The sequence below is a fragment of the Vicugna pacos genome, chromosome 5, assembly GCF_048564905.1.
Source record: "Vicugna pacos chromosome 5, VicPac4, whole genome shotgun sequence".
Classification (NCBI taxonomy): domain Eukaryota; kingdom Metazoa; phylum Chordata; class Mammalia; order Artiodactyla; family Camelidae; genus Vicugna; species Vicugna pacos.
Genome location: NC_132991.1, coordinates 89,805,555 through 89,825,974, shown reverse-complemented (window position 1 = coordinate 89,825,974; position 20,420 = coordinate 89,805,555). Strand labels below are relative to the sequence as shown.

Genomic DNA, 20,420 nt, shown 5'->3' with positions numbered 1-20,420 from the left:
GCAACCAAGGATCCAGACAGTTAAAGGCTTGAGTCTCATTAATTTTCAAAATGACATTATTACCTGTGTTCACTAGAATGAAGTTCCTATTAAGGATTTGGAGAACCTGTCATCATCACGTTTGAAGTTTGAAGGATATTCTGGAAATTAACTAGTATTTTGAAAATTAATGGGAACTGAACTACCTCCAATCCATCTAAACAACTAATTATTCTCACAGGTTCCTGACGTTCTGTTTTCTATATCCATTTTCTAATACTAATGTGTTTGTCTGGGTTCTTGGTTGCAAGCATGAGAAACTCTGGTTAAAGAAGGAATTTATTGAAAAGATACCAAAGAGCTCACAAAAACATTAAGAGACTTGGAGAACCTAAAAGAGGGATGGAAACAAAGAATTACATGTTCAACCTCTAAATTCTTAATTCCAGGCTAAGATGGAAACTCAAAAACTTTCTATGTATATCAAAAAAGTATTTTGGTTCTCTTGCAGCTGCCAGGCTAAGACAGAAAAAAATTCAAAGGGTGATAAATTACTACATCATTGAATTCAGGTTCTCACTAAGTCTCTTATGTGAAAAGTAGGAGTAATAATCATAAAAAGTAAGACTCATAGAACCAAACTATCTATCTATCTATATACATATATAAAATATAAGATATTATATAGGAGGAAATGGGAAGGTCTGAGTACCTTGGATTCCTAGTTCCAACTGCCCTTCCATTGTCATAAGTCATAAGTAGACTATGATAGTATATCCATTCTAAAGGGTGGTCTCTGAAAAGGTGGTGGGGCAGAAACTTCCTCCCTGCAGGCAGAACTACAAGCAACATATTCATGGTCCACTTTGGCTGAGGAAAGATGGCCTAACGGGCAGTGTCTAGAAGTTTAACCAACGGACAGGGATCTGAAAGAAGAACAACTGGAGTACTGGTGACAAAGACATCTGCGGAAGAGCCATGTGGGTGAAATAAACCTACTGAAATGAGCCCAGAGTGCAACTATTTGTGTTCCATGAGGATGGTCAGCAAAAGACTTCTGTGGAGGCAAGATGATCTACCTTGAGAATGTCAACTAACCTCCTTCCCTAGCCACTGCAGTACTTGCTCAATGGGCATAAGAACAAAGTACATGACAGGAAATGAGCTCACAGCATGAACTTCCTCTCACTAATGATAACCTGGCTACCACCCTTGCAGGATGCCAGTTTTACAGCAGCAGCAACCAACTCTGAGGCTAGACACAGAAAAATGGCAGAAGGACCCACCAACTACTAGATAGCAAATTAAGTTTACTAAGCTCTTCTGTGATGGAAAGGGCAGTAACCTTCTCCATTAAAAGAAACACTAATTCTGGGTTTGAGTTTGCTGCCTTCATTTGTTCTACCCATCCTACTAGTATAAATACCATAATCCATAAATTTACCAAACACCTTTTAGGCTATTATGTTATCTCATTCAACATTGTTTGTAATCAAGGATTTCACATTACAGATGCAGCAAAGCCCACTGAATTTACTGATTAGAATGATGTAATATTGTACTGATGGGCTCAATCGAGAGGTAACACCTTGTGAGGTTGCAGTGCTATCCTCCAGGATTTAACATTGCTTTCGTTATCCTAGAGCCGTGCACACGGTCTGGGGACCAAGAGTGCAAGGGAGGAGCTGGGCCTTTCAATATCATACTTAAGACCCACTCGTAATAATACTCACTCCTCAACTGAGAGGTTTTAGTACCTCTGGGGACACAGTCATGATTCTTCTGAATTTGAAGCTAAGACTCCAAGAATCCCAACTGATATGACAAGGCATAATATATACTACCTACTTCCTTCCTGAAGAAACCTCTGCAATTTAATCAGCTAAGAGAGGACTCAGAAGTAAGAGTTCAAGAATGGCAAATAATAATAAAACAGGTTAATCACACATTATGTTGAGACATATGAAATTGCCAATATATCTGACTGTTTTTTACCTATAAAACACAATTTCACATGATTCTGCCCTACAGTATTAGAAATTACATAAAATAACTCACCATACAAATAACCCAACAGCATACATAGTTTCTGGGAGAAGTATAACGTAGATCATATAAAGCTTATTAGAGAATTAGACTAACATAAAAAGAAACATATTTTATTATGTGGTAGGAGTCTCATTAACAGTCTTTGTGAGGCAGACTTAAAACACAGTGGCCATCCTTTTCCTACCTGGTGAGGTTGGAGTGGCCAAAATGATTATCTTATGCCTGAAATAGTGGGCTTAAATCCTTGAACAAAAGGCATTTTATAATATCCAAGTTAAAAAACAGACTACTAAAGTCCAGGAAGAACTCATTATTTAAAGATGGTGGGGAGAGGCAGGGAGAGGAGCCATCCTAGGTGTCTGATTAAAAAAACAAAACAAAACAAAACAAACAAACAAAAAAACTGCACGTAAAAAGGGAAAGATAAGCAAAATAAATGGCAGAAGAATAAGATATACCTTAGAAGTATACAGACACAGAAATGACTTTCTTAACCAAAGATACAAGTGAGAGCTCAAAAATTTATGAAAATATCACCACCAAAGACAAGCTGAAAGCAAAGATGCAAATGCATGAAAAATAAATATATTTCACAAAAGGAAATAAAACCTAGGAAATAAGTAAAAAAGAAAAATAACCATCATAGAAATTAAAGTCATGCAGGAGGTAACTAATGAAGAACTGACACTACTTGAAAAAAAAATAAAGATCATAGAGAAAAGTTTAAGAGAAGTGCGAAAAATGAAACTGGAAAGTACAAAGAATTTCAAAAGATTACATGGACAAGTGAATGAAGGAGATCAAACACTGGCATAACTGGTATTCCTGAAGGAAGGAAATACATATAAGGGACAGAAAACATTTTCAAAGATATCATTAAGACAACTTTCCTGAAATAGAAGAAATTTGAAAGACAGAAAAGGTATAACCTGTCTCAGGAAAACCTAATACAGAAAATTACCACTGAAGTTGGTGGATTTTGAAGATGGAGATTTTTAAATGCAAGAACTCAGGAAATATAATTCTCACAAATCCTTTCAGAAAGACCACTAGATGAAGGCTATACCTACCAAGAAATGGAGAAATTTCTCCAAAAAGAAGATTAGTGTTGAGTACTGGGCCCAATTCTGTTGGGGTGGGAAGGTAAAAGGAAAGGAGGACAAAAGTTAAGCAGGTGATGATGGACCAAATATTAATTGTCAGAACAAGTCATGTCAGTCATTGGACCTTTGCTGAAATTTAAAGAAAAAAAACTGTCTTTTATTTAATTTCATTGTTGCTTTATGTTCTGGCAAAATTTTTCACCAGGCTATATTCTGAGTCCAAAGAATCTTGATTTGTTCACTGAAATCACAACACGGCTCATAATGACAAAATTATATTTTGGTTAGGGCTTCCAAATGTGATCAATGACTTCAAGTTTCTATTAGTAGTAATTAACATTTATTTTACTAAGTTCCAGAGAACATTTCTCAAGTATCATATTTAAATAAATTTATTATAGATTTTCATGGAAATATATTTAATAGGAGCATGTCCCAGACAGCTTGCAGGAGATAAAAATCTAACAGGTCAGCATGCTGAAAGAGCTCACGGATTCAGACCTTAGATGCTCCAGAAAGAACCTTATGCTGTCTACTTATACATTCTGCCACCACTCTAAAAAAAGATTACCTAGGGATCTAAACAAAAGTAGAATCTACTAGAGAACTGACTTAGACATTGTGTATGTCTTTACAGAAGAGTTTATTTTTACATTTCAATTTCAGTGTAAATTTTATTTTAAATGAATATTGAAAGTCACTTTCCCTTTCATGTGCTATAGGCCAAATATTACAACTTTCTAAGTAGTTTCTGTCTTCTATTCGCTGTCTGAAAAGATGGCAACTGCTGCTTTAGGACAACTATGATTCACTGTTGCATCAAAATCCCTGGCCAATTCTCTTAAAAACCAGCCTACTTTGAAAATGTTTATGAAAAGACTGAAAGGGAATACCTAAATATGGTGTTAATTTTTTTAGAGAGGGAGGATTATAAATGACTATTTCCTCTATTATCTAAACTTCCTTTAATGTTGTAACACTTTTTGAATTTAAAAATTATAGAAACATTTACTATAATCTAATAAAACTGTGGTGTCCAGTACTGGTTGCCTAACCAACATCCATTCCCCGCCTCGTTCTTCCTGACAGAAACCTAATCTTCTTCACACAGGGAACTCATCTCATCTTTAGATCCTCATTATTCTGATAAAATCAGAACACAGCTTCCCTGGAGACTATAATCAATATCAGGGTTGGTGGATAGAATTTCCCCCTTCCTTATTGGATACGATCAAGAAAGCATGTAGCTTGACTATCCTGGCAGCCAACTTCATGGCCACAGAGAATCCACCACTAGATCACTGAAGACAGTAAAGGGCAACCTGATAACATCATCAAGTGACTGACTATACTAGATCTGGAGCCTGCATAACCTTTGGATTCCCACTTATGTGAGATAAAATATTCCCTTATTATTTAAGTTAGTTTGGGTCAGGGTTTTCTATCACATGGCACTAGAAGCACCCTAACATAAAATATTTTAAAATATCTTCCATGAGAAGCAAACTTCCCTTTCCCTCCCTTCACTTTGCAACAGAAAATATAAAGCTCTTACTACCAAAAATAAAATCTCAGGACTGTACACATCACATATCTTATAGGTACTCACTACATACTGACATGGTACTGCTGCTTCTAGAACATAAAAAATATTAATAAATGGCCCCTTCCGTAAGCAATACAATTCTGTCTTAAAGGCACTCCCTTTATGACTTTCACGTTGAACTAGGCACACAGAACATAAAACAAGCTCATTTCACCTTCATGGTATATAGCAGCAAGGCCAAGAAGTCACCCCATTCCCTGAGCAGATCTCTCTCCTCAGTGCTGTCACTTCCCTTTGGTAGTATCTCCTTTCTGGCAATGACACTTTCTAGCTGTGTCATAGTGCTTTAGATATATCTCTTCTTTATTAATAGATGGAGAGAATCATCCTAAAGAGAATAAACATTTCTTTTTCTATGTGTCTTTCACTGAGACTTGTTCATCTTAAGTGCCCAATACATGATGGTTGCACAAATAAATGAACAAATAAATTAATGCTCTTGAGCCCGGAAAAAAGGCATTCTATTCCTCCTTGAATAACCAAAGGAAAACTAAGAAAACTGAAGATAGTAAAAACAAACAAATAAAACTCAAAGACATGTATCCAGGTAAACTCTTGGGTCCTTTAATAGCCAGCTGCCGCATTAGCAAAATAATTAATATTAACGTATCAAAAAATCAGGAACAAGAAAAAAAAGCCTGCTACTATTTCTTTTACTCAAAAGTGAACTGCCATCACTTATTAAGGTGGAAAATATCTCCTCCCCAGTTGTGAGTTGCCAGTTCAGGAAGGTTCGAAAAAGAAATAAAAGTTTTAGGGATTCAAATGTTAGAAACAAATCTGTTAACCAATGAGGTGATTATCTACATAAAAAAAAATCCAAAGGAAACTATATTCAAAGTATTAAAATAAGAGGATTTAGCAAGATGGCTGGATATTGGATTAATAAAAAATTAATTGTAATTTTATATACCAACACCAAAAAGCTACAAAATGCAACTTAAAGTGCCTGTTTTTCAGAATTCAATATTAACAATATGAAAAGGCAAATCATAAACCACAGAAAAGAAATTTTCCAAATTATTAACTGCTAAAAGATTACTTTATAGAATTTTTTAACTCAAGAAATTAAAGAAAGACAAATAGCCAAATTAAAAAAGAATGCTAAAATGAGCAGGTAAAAGTTTAAGTAAAAACAGAATTGAACAGCCCCAAAATACAGCATAACAATTACTAGGGAAAACAGCAAGTAGGAATCCTGGCAGACACCACCTTAGCCAAGTGATCAAGGTTAATGTTACGAGTACACATACTGATATCATGTACCCTTTGATATGATGTACATAACTTTGTGGTATTCTTCCCAATAATGCCTAACCTCAATCTAACCATGAGAAAACATTAGACAAATCCAAACTGAGAAACATTCTACAAAATCACTGACCAGTACTCTTCAAAAGTGCCAAAGTCATGAAAAATAAGACTGAGGAGATTGGAAAAAAACTACAGTAACATGACAACTAACTGCAATGTTGGATCCTGGACCAGATTCTCAAACAGAAAAAGAAGGTTAGTGGAAAAACTGGCAAGATCTGAGTTAAGTTCTATATTTTATTTAATAGTATTGTACAAAGGTTAATTTCTTAGTTTTGATAAATATTCTATGGTAATTTAAGATGTTAACATAAGGAGAGGCTGGGTAAAGGGTATACAGGAACTTTTCGTACCATTTTGTAATCTCTGTAACTCTAAATTACCTTAAAAAATTAACTGTGAAAAAACAAGTAAAGACATAAAGATATTTTCTAGGAGAGGAAACATAATGACTGTATATATAAAGATGCTCAATCTCATTAGCGATTAGGAAAATATAAATTAAAATCACAATGAGATACCGTTATACACCCACCTGCTTGGCAAAAACTGAAGAGTCTAACAATATCAAGTGTTGGTAAGAGCGTGAAGCAATGGAAAGTCTTATCCACTGCTGGCAGGGCTGAAAATGGGTACAGCCACTTTAGAAAATGACTTGGTTGTAAAGCTGTAAAGTTAAACATGCACATATGTGTGATACAGTAACTTTACTCTTCAGTAGAGTCTAGAGAAACTTCAGTTAGTAAATAAGCACTGGAATGTTTGTGGGAGCATTGTTTATAATAGCAAAAACCTCAGTTTAACCCAAATATCCATTGTTGGATAAACATATTATAGTATATTTCAAGAAATAAAAATATTATGAATTAAAATGAATGAAGTATATGAATATACCTTGGATATATAATGTTAAATAGAAAGAAGCAAGTCACAGAAGAATATGTATAGCAAGGTACTTTTTATAAGGTTCAAAAATACAATGTTGGGCAAATTAGAGAAAAGTACATTTCGATTAGCATGTTTGAGACAGTGGTTACCTCTCGGGAAAAAATTAGGGGTTAGGATAGAGAGGAACACAGAGGGAGCTTTAATAATATTGTGACAGATTTCTGAATCTAGTTCATGGGTTGGTTTAAATATCAGAATTCAAAACTTACATAAGTGTTACAATATTCTTTTATCTTGAAACATACTTTTCAATTAATGTTAACAAATATTTTAAAAATAATATTTTAGACAAATATATACTGAACCCTTAATAGTGATTATTTTAGAGGGTAAAATTCTGGAAAATGTTCACTTTCTATAGTATATGTTTTAAATAATTTTAATAATAAATATATAATATGTATGTATTTGAAAAAATTAATTTTTTCTTAATTTTGATACTGTAGTAATAAATATTTGTGAGATAGAAAGCTTTCCTCATTAGAATAATTTCTAATAATCATTACCTCAATTTTTTCCACTCATCAGAGTTCTTCCACAGATACTGTTCCCATTCACAATCCATGACATTACAACTGAGTCCTACTATAAAATCAACCAGGACAGTACCGAAACATTTCCAACTTCTCACAGTTGATAGGTGGGAGCTGTGTGTGTGTATACACATTCTACATAAATCAGCATTAGGTCCACTGTTCTGGGTAATGTGCTAGTGCAAACCTTATTGAGGGAAGGGACCAGCTACAGATATAAGAAATTAAGACAGGAGAAGTCCTTCAAATTGGCCTCCTTGCCTTAAAGAAAATAGGAACACTTAACAATCAACATTAGTGCTCTAAGCCATTCATACTCCTTTCTCTACCACATAGTCTTATAAAGTTTCAGCCTTAAAACTAGGCTATACACAAGAAGACAACCATACACTCTTACAGTGATTATCACTATCATTACCACTCTCATATAAATGCTTTCATTCATATTGGTCCATGTTGGAAACCCCATGCAAATACATATAATGGTATCAGATCCCTGAGAACCTGCAAGTGGAGAACAATCAAACATAGCCAGACCTAGAGCCCAGAACTTCAGCAACAATACCCAGTGAAAACAAAGTACAGCAAATACTTGGGCTGTATATTTTAGGTATTATTTTCTATAATCAGGAGAGAACACATTATTTTCCTTTTTCTGGCTCAGCATTATGACCCAGCAGAGGCAGTAAGTAGGGAATTGTGGACTTCAGGAAAAGTGTGGGCAGATCAGTGATGACAGAATGCAAAAAAGAAGCAAGGCTCAACAGTACTGAAGGATTTTAGGGAAGGCCCTAAAGATTGAGAGTGAAGAGCTTACTGTCAACATGAAGGGAGCAAAGAGGAGGCTGAAAGCATTTAAGGAGTAAAAGAGAATGCTAATAGTAGCTAAGGTTCTCTAATACTTTAAAATAATATTTTCAAGAAGATGCCCTAGAAATAGTGGATGAAGTTGACAACCATGGAAGAAATGTTAATGACTGCATACAGGATGAGGAAAAAACAATTTGGCAACCAGAGCCTGCATCAGGACCATTTTCCTCCATTCCTTATACTTTTTTTCTGTTTTGACTAAGATCCTCTCAGTGTTGATAACAGCTTTTTCCAAAGCTGATCCTTACAGGCCACCAGGTGGAGCCCAACAGTCACCAAAAAAGAGCCCCCTCCTCAGCCTGATTCAATTTTTGTCTACCAGCCAGCTAGAGCCATACCCTCCGAAAAGGTCTTAATAAAGTCTAAGTTTGGTAATGCAAGTTTTTAGTATTACATAACACAGTATCTTACTCAGAAGAGTCTTCGGATAAGGGACATTCCCTTGAAAAGGTGAAATACTGTTTTTGCACAGGGGGAAGGATTGGATAGAGCTATCTTCCAACTTGCTAATCTTGTAGGTTATGCCTCAATGAAACTAACTGATTTATTCCATTTGTTTTTTTCTACCAATCTGCTTACTGTTTCATTTTCCTAAATACAATTTAATGTACCTTAACGACCACCTCCCCAATTCAAATCTACCTCATAAGAAATTTGTATCAAATCTGAATGGAATAATAAAAATATTTGCTTCTGTCAGTCAACAAATATTTCTGATTGTCTGATAACTGACACCTTATGAGTACAAAGGTGGGTGCTGAAGAAGATACCAGAAAAGTCCTCCTTCCCCACCAACCACTTCCTTCCCACTGCAGGCACTGTCAGTCAGAACTTCCCTTCCTCTCCTTTGACCTTGCCCAGTCACTCTCACCAGTGGAAGCTGCCATCCTTCACACTCATTAAAATGAGCAGTACTGTGGCCCATTCTCTATTTCTCATTTCAACATCTTCCCATTAAACCTAAACAATCCCATGTCCATCCAAAACTTTTTCAACCTTGCTATACCTGCACTGATTCATTTTCTTCCTTCCCATCTCTTAAAGCTACCAAAGTTTGCTACAGAAAATAATATAAATATGTCAATTTGATCTAGGTCAATTCATGTCACAGATCTTCAGTTAGTCTTGAGTGTTGCCATCAAACACTACTATGTTCCTCACAGTGGCTGCTGTAAAACTTTTCCATTTTCTTCAAGATTTATCCTTAACTATTCCAGAAGAAGAAACCTTGACAAATCCAGCAGAAAGGGACCTTGATCTCTCCATGCTTATGATACCCTGGAAGGGAAGGCTGGGACTATAAACTCTAGACTTTAGGATAGCAGATTTCACAAAGGTCTCAGAAAATATAGGCATGAATTCCACTGCAAGAGTTGCTAAAGGGAAGGAAGATTTAAGAGAGTTGGGAAGCCCTTAAAACTTTTAAGTCTGATTATATAATTACAAACCATTCCAACAAGGAAGCCAGTGTGGCTTTTTAAGTATCTTGGACAAGAGACCAGCAGAAAATATAAAAAGTACTAAATATATTGTGATGCATAACAAAAAGCAGTGATCTCTAAAAGCCAGCAAGGGTTCACTAAGAATAGATTATCTTTAGGTTTCTGATAGCAATACAGATTAAGATTCAGGAAAATGTGGTATGTGATGTACAGAGATTAAAAAAGGCTCAGCTGATATCTCTCATGACAATTCTAAGAACAAGATGAAAAATGACTTTTAACAACGAGAGGTCTCTAGTATTGTAATACTCTTTGGGCTCCCCTTAATTGGAGGCTACTGCAAGTGCCAGAGAAGCAAATCTTACACTGAAGGAAGCGCCAAGATTGATGGCCTCCTTAAGACTCCTTCCAAAGCTACTGAAATTTTATACTTTATTAATGTGCACATTCTATTTAACCTCTTTGTTAAAGATTCTAAACTTGGGGTTCTCCACCTAAGGTTATATACTGACTGTATGTTGTTATCAAGTGTTGATTTTGAAACCACAGAATCTTGGTTCTCAACATTTTCTGTCCCAAACTACTTCTGTGTTTTCTAGTTTGATTTATGGTGCAACTTCTTCCTGATCAACATGGCTGAAGATCTCGGGGTCATCAAATCATTTTCATCTACCCATCTGACCAGCCGGCAAACATCCACTGAGTGTCCTTGCCTTAAAGGAGCTCATGGCCAAGTAGGTAACTTACATAAGCAATTACAATACAAACAGATGAGAGCTATAATACTGGTATTATTAGAAACTATGGGAGCACCCATGAGGGAGGACTCAGAGACAAGGAACATCTTTCTAGCAGATAACTGAGTTAAGTTTAAAAGTTGAGTACTGCACTAAATAAACACTGGGGAGTAGAAAAAGCCTTTACTGGGAAAGGAAGTGTAGTGTGCAAAAGTCTGGAGCTATGAACAAATACAGTTAGCTTGTGAAACAGCAAGCAATGAGGCATAAGGGAACAGTAGAAGATGAAGATCCTCTTGGTGAATTGTGATTAAATGCCATCATCATCTACCCAGTCACCCGAGTCAGAGGCCTGAGAGTTCATCCAAGATTCTGTCCTTCTCCTTCATGCCCCATTTCCATCAGTCACCATGTCTGAGAAAATTTACCTTCTCCATCTCCCCTGAATCCTTTCATTCCTATTGTTTCCTTCACTGCAGTTCCTAACTTCAGGTTCTCTCATCTTATCTTACTGCAATGGCCTACTGCTTGCTTCCAGCCATGTCCTTTCCCACCCACCCTGGACTGTCAGTCAGAGTGATTTTTTTACCAAAGAGGCTTCTGTTCTCCAAGAAACAATCCTAGATTTCCCCCTTCATCTACCTACTCCAAACTTTCAGAAAATTCTTTTATTCCTATGGAAGAACTTACAACATTCTGCTTTGTACTATAGTTAGAGCTCAGAGAGACAGGCCATTCAATTCATCTGCTTTATCCATACTCCTTGCCAGAGAGTTGAGTCCCAGAGTCCCTGGTAATTGGGCAGTGGATCGTGGACCTTGGATTTTCTGGTTAAAAGTATTGACCAGGGCAAATAACTCTCTCAATAGACCAATAAAGATTTTCTATAAAGAAATTCTGTATTGTGATCTAGACTTCAGCGTGTGACCTGCAGAGGACTGGCAGTGCCATTTAGGGGCCATGTACGCTACTGAGCAAGAAGACGGCTACTGCGTAAAGAAAAGCAGAATAATACAGCTCATATGCAGAAACGGGTAGAGAAAAGATACCATATGGTGGCTGGACAGCTCAGGGTGCTTGAAAGAGAAGCTGTGATTCCTTTACCACCTTGTTAGTTCTGAGTTCCTCATGAGACCTGCCTATACTTCCCGCCCTGGGTTCTAGATGAACCACCAGTTTCTTATATTAATCACTGCTGCTACTTAAATTAGATCAAATAGGATTCCATTTCTTAGAATCAAATTAATCCTATGACATTTATGTAAAGTCTTTCTGCATTAGGCTATAACTCCTTTACATAAAGAAACCATAGCTTATTTACCTTTGTATTTCTCATGTAATACAGCAGTGACTTACACATATGATCAACATCTGTCTCGTGAACTGAATTTTACTACAGAAGAAATTAAATGACTTTGGACTTGAATAATTATTAGCAATTATATAGGCAGAAGTTCGATACTGTTAAGGGTAGAGTATAGGGGCAGGAAAGAAGTTCAAAAGGAAGGCGTTTTGGCTAAAGTCAGTTTTTAGGCATAGTTTCTATGGAAGCTAACCACACACATTCACACCCATAACAAGTACTACCTTCGTGCTCCTGGTCAAAACCTGGCAAAGACGAGAGAGGAGACCCAAGCAATCACAGCACAGCATGTTCTGATCGGGAAATAGTGACCTCAGCTCCTGCAGATCAGTAACTGATAGCCAGAACAAAATGGCAAGGCGACCACCAACATGCAACAGCTGCAGCCCGCACAAATGCACCCCTCAGGAGAGAGACGTCAGCTGAGAACTTCATCATGAAAATCTGCCACATTTTATTTCTTAAAATTTCCCTTTTCCACAAAGATTTTAAAAGGCTTATTTCCATAAAAGACAATTTTAATGACTTTACAGTACAAAGGTAACAAAAAGCTTAGCAGTTTTCCATCTAAGTATGAGAATCTTCAAAATTTTTTTTATTTTGAAAAGTAAATGATTAATATATGGTTATTATTTTAAAATAGTCTTTCTTTAGATTCAGCAAATGTCCTTGCTGCTTCAAATGTCTGCCTCCTTTTTTATTGTTGTACTTTTACCCACAGAAAAAAACAAGATTATACCGTATAGCACAGGGAAATACATACAAGATCTTGTGGTAGCTCACAACGAAAAAGAATGTGACAATGAATATATGTGTGTTCATGTATAACTGAAAAATTGTGCTCTACACTGGAATTCGACACAACATTGTAAAATGACTATAACTCAATAAAAAAAATGTTAAGAAAAGAGTTCTTGATGAAGTAATGGCACAGCTGTGCAAAAGGAACCTGAAGGGCTATCTGAGCGGTAAGAGAAACTCACACTGTGAAGATTTCCTGACTACACCCTTAAAACTCGAAAACTAAGGAAGTAGCCCGTCAAGTATACACAATGGGATATGACAGAAAGGCAGATAAGAGTCAAGGCTGGATTTCCTGTCTTGATGTGAAATCGTTCCCTTTTCACTGCCAAGCAGAGTGTGGCGGGCACAATCACCAGGGGCCAGGTGGCACAGCCACGATCAGGCCTTTTGAGTGGATGGTGAGAAACTGGCAAGCCTCTGAGAAGTGCTATTTAGGGCTCAAGGGATTGACGTCACTTCTGGATAATGAGTTACGCTAAAAAATGATGACATTGCAATCACACCACTTGAGAGCAAAAAAGAAACTGCAACTGTTCCCGCGTGGCTCTGGGAATCACATAAATCACACAGATCTTTGTCTCACTGAGAAAGTGGCACAGGACGGTATTTCTTAAATGGCATGAGGTATGACACACAGATTTGATTTGGTTTACTTCCCTAGGCCTAAAAGGCTAAGTACAGAATAAACCCGATAAAAGCGGCATACTGTGGCCATCATTCAGAGCTGGCACTCAAACCACAGAACACTCCCAGGAGGGTTCATCCTGCACAAGTTACATGACCAACAAGCAAGTCACCAAGTGAGACTAAAAGTACGTGTCAGAGCAAACTTTTCTAGCTTGTATGCCTTTATTTGCATTTCCTGTGAAGCATAAACCAGACACCATTCATAATAAAGGGCTTCAGAAGTAGCTAAAACTTAATGTTGCTTTTCTTTCAAAATGAATACCAACTGTGAGGAGCAAGCAGGCACAGCATCTGATCAAGCAGCTGGGTCGAGCAATTTCTTCAGATTACATGGAAGTGGCTAGCTATGATGCTCTGTAACCGTATGATCTGGATTTAAGTTAGACTGCTTTCTGAAAGTTTCCAAAAGAATATGGTACCCCTTCCCTGCGTACAGTGGGGTAATTTAATGTTTAATGCCATGAGTGAAACCTCTGAAGGATTAATACCAAAAGAGCACATATTCAAGCATATTTTTACATTCCTATTTTAAAGCATGGGAGACTGAGGTGCCCTGAATATGCCTGGAATTTTGCATGTTTTAGCACTAGTGTCTGAAAGGAGGGGTCTGATTATTTGATGTAATGAATTTCTTGCCATTCACAAGTACAAACAGGATTCATGACCTAACAGGAAATAAGTAGAGGCCCAGAATGTGCTTATGTTTTATGACAAAAACCAAAAACAAACAAAAAAGGTGACTGCCTGGCAATTCAAGGAACCTATGGGTAACCAGCTGAGGTGGTAGGTAAGGGCCATTACTGAAGAACCAGGGCCAAAATATGCCAAGTACCCATGCTTTAATGAAGAAATAATAAGTACCTAAAGGCTACCTTAACCAGTTTCTGTCTGGTATCTGCGGTTTTTATTGCCAAAATCACCTACCCCAAGGCAAAATTGCTGTCTTCCTTCCAGTCCACGATGCGGCAGATGAACAGTGTGTTGGCATAATCCTTAGGCCGAGTCAAAAAGTCCTGGGGACAGTCCTTAAGAGGCACATAAATTCTAGGCACTCGGTGATCCGAGGGAGAAAACAGGGCATATTTCCTAAACAGTTCACTGTTCTTATCAGCCAAGAGTTTAAGGAAGCCAGTTGCTGCACGGGAATGTTTTTTCTCCAAGATGTAAACCACCTGAAAACACCAAAGATACAGTTAATACTGTTTATCTATAGGACTGGATAACAGTTGGGAGAAGTCAGCAGGGTGTTATTTGGTCAACCAGTTGGGTCCAGCAGTTCTTCTAGGTTCAAATGAAGTAGCTCTCAGTGATGCTCTGTGATTAAGTAATCTATATTTAAGTTGCAACAAGTATCTAGTGAGCACACATACCAAAGGAAAATTACGCTATACACAGATGCATTAGACAGAAGTGCCTTTAAAACCAAGACCTATGTCTTAAGGAGATGTGTAAAATTCCAGCAGGGAAGATAGCTCAAGGTGTTTGTTCTGTACTACATTTTTCTCACATGAACTATACCAGTATCTCACATGAACAATACAGGAGTTGTTTATTTAAAAATGTTATTAAACATAAATAATAACTGTTCTTTATTACACCTTCAAATGTCAAAACCTTTTAACCTTCCTTCTTTCCAAGATTAAACCCCACCTCTCATTTCACCAAAGATTCAGGCCACCACACCACTACAAGTTCATCCTGTTTCTACCAAGAGAGGCACGTCATCTTGGACTGACCCACCACTCCTCTCTCTTACTCTCCATAGGCTTTTCACCACATCAAGACCACTCGTGCCTTGGCCCCTCCCTCTTTTCTATGACTATTAGCTTCTTCTTAGCCCTGGATCCTTTCCTACTCCCAGAGACACCATGCTCCGTTACTTCAAGTCCTGTCACCTGTGTCACCAAATACCTCACCCCTCTTGTCCTTCCAATGCAGCTACCCTAAAACCTCAATTCTGGAACAATTCAGCTGCTGCTATTCCCTAACCTTAAACGCAAGCTGAGTCCACCAGAAAAGAAGAAAATTACAATCACAGAGGCGGATACCATTGTACATTAACGTTATACAATCGTCGCTAGGACCTTAAAATCTCTAAGATATTTTTTCGCCTGTTCCCAGTCAGCACGTCTTTTCTTCAAACTCCACTCTCTTGATCCTCTCCTACTGGGAACCTCTGATCTGAATGCTGAATCTTTTTTAATGTCCTACAACTTCCTGAGGCTCTGTTCAGATTGGGTAAATTCTACCGATCTGTCCTGAAGTTAACTAATATGCTGAGTCACCTCTACTCTATTAGTGAGCCCATCCAGCAAGTATTTTATTTGTTATTATACTTTTCAGTTCTTTAATTTCATTTGGTTCTTTTTTTTAATAACCTCTATTTCTTTGCTGAGACTTCCCATTTTCTTATTTATTTCAAGAGACTGTTTAATTGCTTGTTAAAGCATGGTTGTGATGGCTGTTTTAAAATCACAGTCAGATAACTGCAACATCTTGGTGTTGGCATCAGTTGTCTTTCCTCATGCAAGTGGTGATTTTCCTGGTTCCTGGTAGATGGGTGGTTTTCTATTGTATCCTGGACCTTTTCATAATAATGTTAGCAGATTCAAGGTCTTATTTAAATCTTTTCTTTTAAAAGGGAGTCACCTTGTCTAGGTTTAGCATGCAGGTCCGAGACTACATTTGTGGGCTGTGGTTCCAATAATAATTTAATTTTCAGAGCCTTTACAGTGTTATTTTAATACGTTTGGTTGACATGGTGCCACTGAGGCTCCCACTGGTTTCTGCTGGTACTGCTGAAGGGATGGAAAGAACTTCCTCAGGCCTGGCCACTTGGTCCCTTTAGTGTAGGTTAGGAACAAATCCTAGTCCCTGTCCATGCAGAGACAAGGAGACTACCTACATAGGATTTTTGTGGTGGTGGTACCCCCTTCTACTGGTGTTACCTGGCTGCCCAGCATCTCTGGGTAGGAAAGGGGCATCTCAGGTCCATGAGGATAAAAAAGCTCCTTGGACCACATACTTGTTGTGGTAGGATCTCCTTTGCTAGTGACACCTGGCTGCCAGGTGTCTCTGGGTGGGGGAAGGGTGTCTCAGGCCCATAGGGGCAAAGAGGCTTCTGGGGCTGGGCCACCTCTTTGGCAGCATCCCTGTTGTCAGAATCACCCAGATGGCTGCTGTCTCTTGGTGAGGGAGAGAAGTCTCAAGTGTGGTAAGGAAGGAAAGCCCTTCTCAAGCCACTTGTCATCGGCAGAGATCCCAGTCAGTCCCACTAAGAGGTGTTGCTGGGATTGCCTGGTGTTGTTGGAGGGACTCCTGGTTAGACCTGAGTGAGGAATGAGTCTGCTTGAGCCACCTACTACTGCTGGGCTTCGATCCAAAAACACGAGGCCTGGGTCACCTTCTGTTGGTGAAAGGGTTATAAAGTCCCAAGCTACTATGTTGCTCTTCTAGTCCTGGAATCCCTAACTAGCTTTCCTTCCTCTTTTCATCTTTCAGAATTCTTCTCTGGTCGTCTCTCGTTACTGCCCAGAGTTTGTAGTTGCACTTAGGGAAGAGCAAGGAAAAACGAATCTATGCCATCTTGTCTGAACCAGAAGTCCTTGCTTTCTGTTTTAATATCTGACAGACAAGAGGTATACAAAGCAGCGTGACATTACTTGTGGTTCATACATTAGTTTTCATAGAAACGACTTTAACCAAGGTGTAAGTTTTGCATATAAGCGCTATTTTGCCTTGTAATTTTAGATTGAATTAAGAAATTATCTAAAAAAAAGAAGAAAAACCCCACCAAAACAAAAACAGCAAGAGAGAGAGCACCGTTGGGGGGCAGTAGCAAATAGCAGAACATAAGTTCTATCTACAGAGGGTTGCCTCTACTCAGCTCTGACCAGTCATTTAAGAATGTGGCCCAGTGTGGCCGGATGTTTTGTTTCGTCAAGAGAAGCCAGAAGTCTGATTTTTTTTAGATAAATACTCCGTTTTTTTTAATGTAAGCTACTAAGTCAAAATTTTTAAATACTGCACGGGTCAAACAAAACACAAGTTTGTGAGCCAGATCCAGCCACAGGCTTTCCATTCATTATACTGTTCCACACCTAGCATGTTGCCTGGCACATGGTCAGTATTCAAAACGCCTACTGAAATAAAGATCTAGATAACTGAACAGACAATGGGGGAGGGTAACATATATGTAATATGCTTTAAAATTCCTCATGTTAATATGCAGGAGACATTCTCCTAACCAACTTGCTAGACAGAGGGGCAGCATGGCACTCCCAGGTCAGACATGCAGACGGATGCTCCTGGCGGAGGAAGTCTCGTGCCACACACACTTCATCCTTTGTCCTACACCACTTCTCCCACCAGGAGCTGTCTGCATAGCAAGGCCAGCTGTGTTCAGTCTCACATCTGAATATGTCACTAACATACATAATTAAAAATAAAATTGAATAATATAAAACAACAGTGCAGGATATGAAAGTAATGGTTTTTGTTCCTAGGATAACTAAATTAAATACTTTGAAAAATATTTAAAGGACTTACTAAAAACTTACTTTTGAATTAGATAAGGGCATGACAATTAAAAAAAATGCAGCAAAAAACCGTAAAAATCTGACTGTACATTCATATTGCTTCACTAGTGCCTAAATGTTCATCCACATTAAATAACCCAAACTGGAAATCATAGATTCACATTACAAATGCAGTTTAAGCAGAAAAAGACAATGCAAGAACTTCAATAAACACACCTGCATGCAGAGAAAAGGCCTTGGCCCTTCATCCAAAGACAGGCAAATGGATATATATGTGTATATTTAAAGTTGTAAAAAAGATACACTTTTTATGATTCCCTGCTTCCACTAACTTTCCTGATTAACTGACCAACTACAGCCGTAACTCAGTTGCATGAGAGACCTGAAATAGGTAGCTCAGCCAAAAGCCTTTTGGACAAGAGGAGAAAATCTATAGGCAATGACCTTTGCTGATCTTTGCAGCGACTTCTCTGGTAAAGCTCTTGTGTCCTGTTGCATGAAAGTGTTCTCGTCTTTTGTAACTGGTGCACCAGCATCTTCTTTTCCTAATTTAAAAAGAGAGAAAAGAAGAGGAGGAGGAATCAGTTAGAATCATACCTATTAGGCAGACAGATGCATGGGATTTTCAAATTCAGAGCTGCAAGGATTCTTGGATACCATTTACCTCAAACTACTCATTTTACAGAAAAGGAAACCCAGGCCCATAGTGGTTAGGTGACTTGGCTATGGTCAATTACATCACCAACTTGTATTAATGCTCACTCAGAAGGCCACATTTTATCTATTTAATGTTATTCATGTTAGGCATCCTACACGTGGAGAGCATCAAGTTATGTGGAATTAAACTAAATCGCCTATGTGTCAAAATGCCAAAAAAACGAAATGTTATACACTGCCCCAGCCCACAATGAAGACTAGAGATAGGTTAACTTATTATGCACATCTGTTGAAATAAAACAAAATCAAAATAAATGTTAACTTTTAAAAGTACTTTGGTACCAGCCATAACAAACAAAATGGTGGAAAATAGATTATATTTATTAAATAAACAAATAAAAAAGCCAATCCTGATTTTCCTGGCTTTTCTTAGTGACATTATATAAAGAGTAAAGTACTTAAAGTCTTTTAATATTTAATTTCCTTTCTTAAAAAACTTATAAAATGCACATTCACCCAAGAAACTGAAACCACATCTCCCCAGTAAAGAGGGAGTTAGGCTCTAGACCAGAAGTACTAAAACCACTCATGAAAAAAAGCAGAAAATTACACACTTCTGAACGTTTAATATTTTGTATTTTCATGTGTTACACTAGATTTCCCCCACAAAATATTCTTATCCAACCATACTGGAGTTTCTGGATGCTAGGGTCACAACCAATTCACGTGGGACCCACTCCAGCTAGCTAAGAGGGACTTGTACTATCATCATTTAGACATTACCAAGGCCAAAATAAATAAATAAATCCTTTTCAGGACTGGCTGCCTCTTAGCAAAGGCTCAGCTGAAAGCCAACTTTATTCTGGGCGTACTCTGGAAACACTGACATGATCTGACCTACTGGGGCTTAAGAATAATCAACTGTATGCTTTTCCATTTATGCTAAAATCTACCTACCATAGTGCCCACTGAAAGCAGAATTCTTATTGTTTTCTGAAAAGAAAAAACAAATGAAAACGTTCCCATTGTTGATCATCGTCTACCAGTAGAAGAGGGACATCATCTACACTCATCTTTTCTTTTAGATCATAGTTTAGGATTCCAAAATCATCAGATGCTTCCAGAACAACATCTTTTATACTCTTAGGGAGAAAAAGCCACACAAGTTGTTGACCTATCCATAACATACCTTGCCAATGCGCTCTGCAGAACAAGGTAATTCAGGCAAGATTAGGAGGCTGGAATTACCATGAACAAGTATACGCTACCTAGATATTTGAGATTTGAGCTTTTGGTCTCAAGAGCTGGTAATCAAGACAGGGTAGTGGGGGCTTTTTGGAGACAGCCTAAGTCCTGGGCGTGCAGCTTTCTGTTTAGGTCACTGATGACTCCATCTTAAAATGACTACTGCTTCAGATTCTATCCCAACAACAAGCAAGCCTTCTGTTCCAAAGGTTATGCCAGGTTGCGTTCAAAAGAAGAGGGGAAGCCATGTAAGTAGGCCTAATCATGAGTTTCAGACATCACACTTGAACATGACCTTTTCAAGTTCTGTGTTCATAAGGATATCTTGGCAGAAATAAGACTTTATTTAGACAAAGATGGATTCTAATAAATTAAACTGAAGTTTTACAGCTTTGCAGGTGAGCACCATGGATATGTTCAATGAATGTGAAGAAACACAATGCCAGGTTGGAAAAGTGAATCACCTTAATAGGTTGCCAACAACTACACCTTGCCACAATGAACAGCAAAGTTGTCAAGTTAATGAATCTATTGCATTATTTAAT

At 37.8% G+C, this 20,420-nt stretch overlaps 1 protein-coding gene across 4 annotated transcripts in view; it reads right to left on the bottom strand.

The window, feature by feature from the left end:
- DIS3L2 (DIS3 like 3'-5' exoribonuclease 2) overlaps window positions 1–20,420 on the bottom strand; it is a 315,313-nt gene that overhangs the window by 169,153 nt on the left and 125,740 nt on the right. For all 4 annotated transcript variants that reach the window (XM_006207888.3, XM_072961849.1, XM_072961847.1 and 1 more), the window contains 2 exons: window positions 18,418–18,518; window positions 14,360–14,607 (listed from right to left, as the gene is read on the bottom strand). In XM_006207888.3, the coding sequence (XP_006207950.2) occupies window positions 14,360–14,607; window positions 18,418–18,518 (349 nt within the window). The remainder of the gene's footprint in view (window positions 1–14,359; window positions 14,608–18,417; window positions 18,519–20,420) is intronic.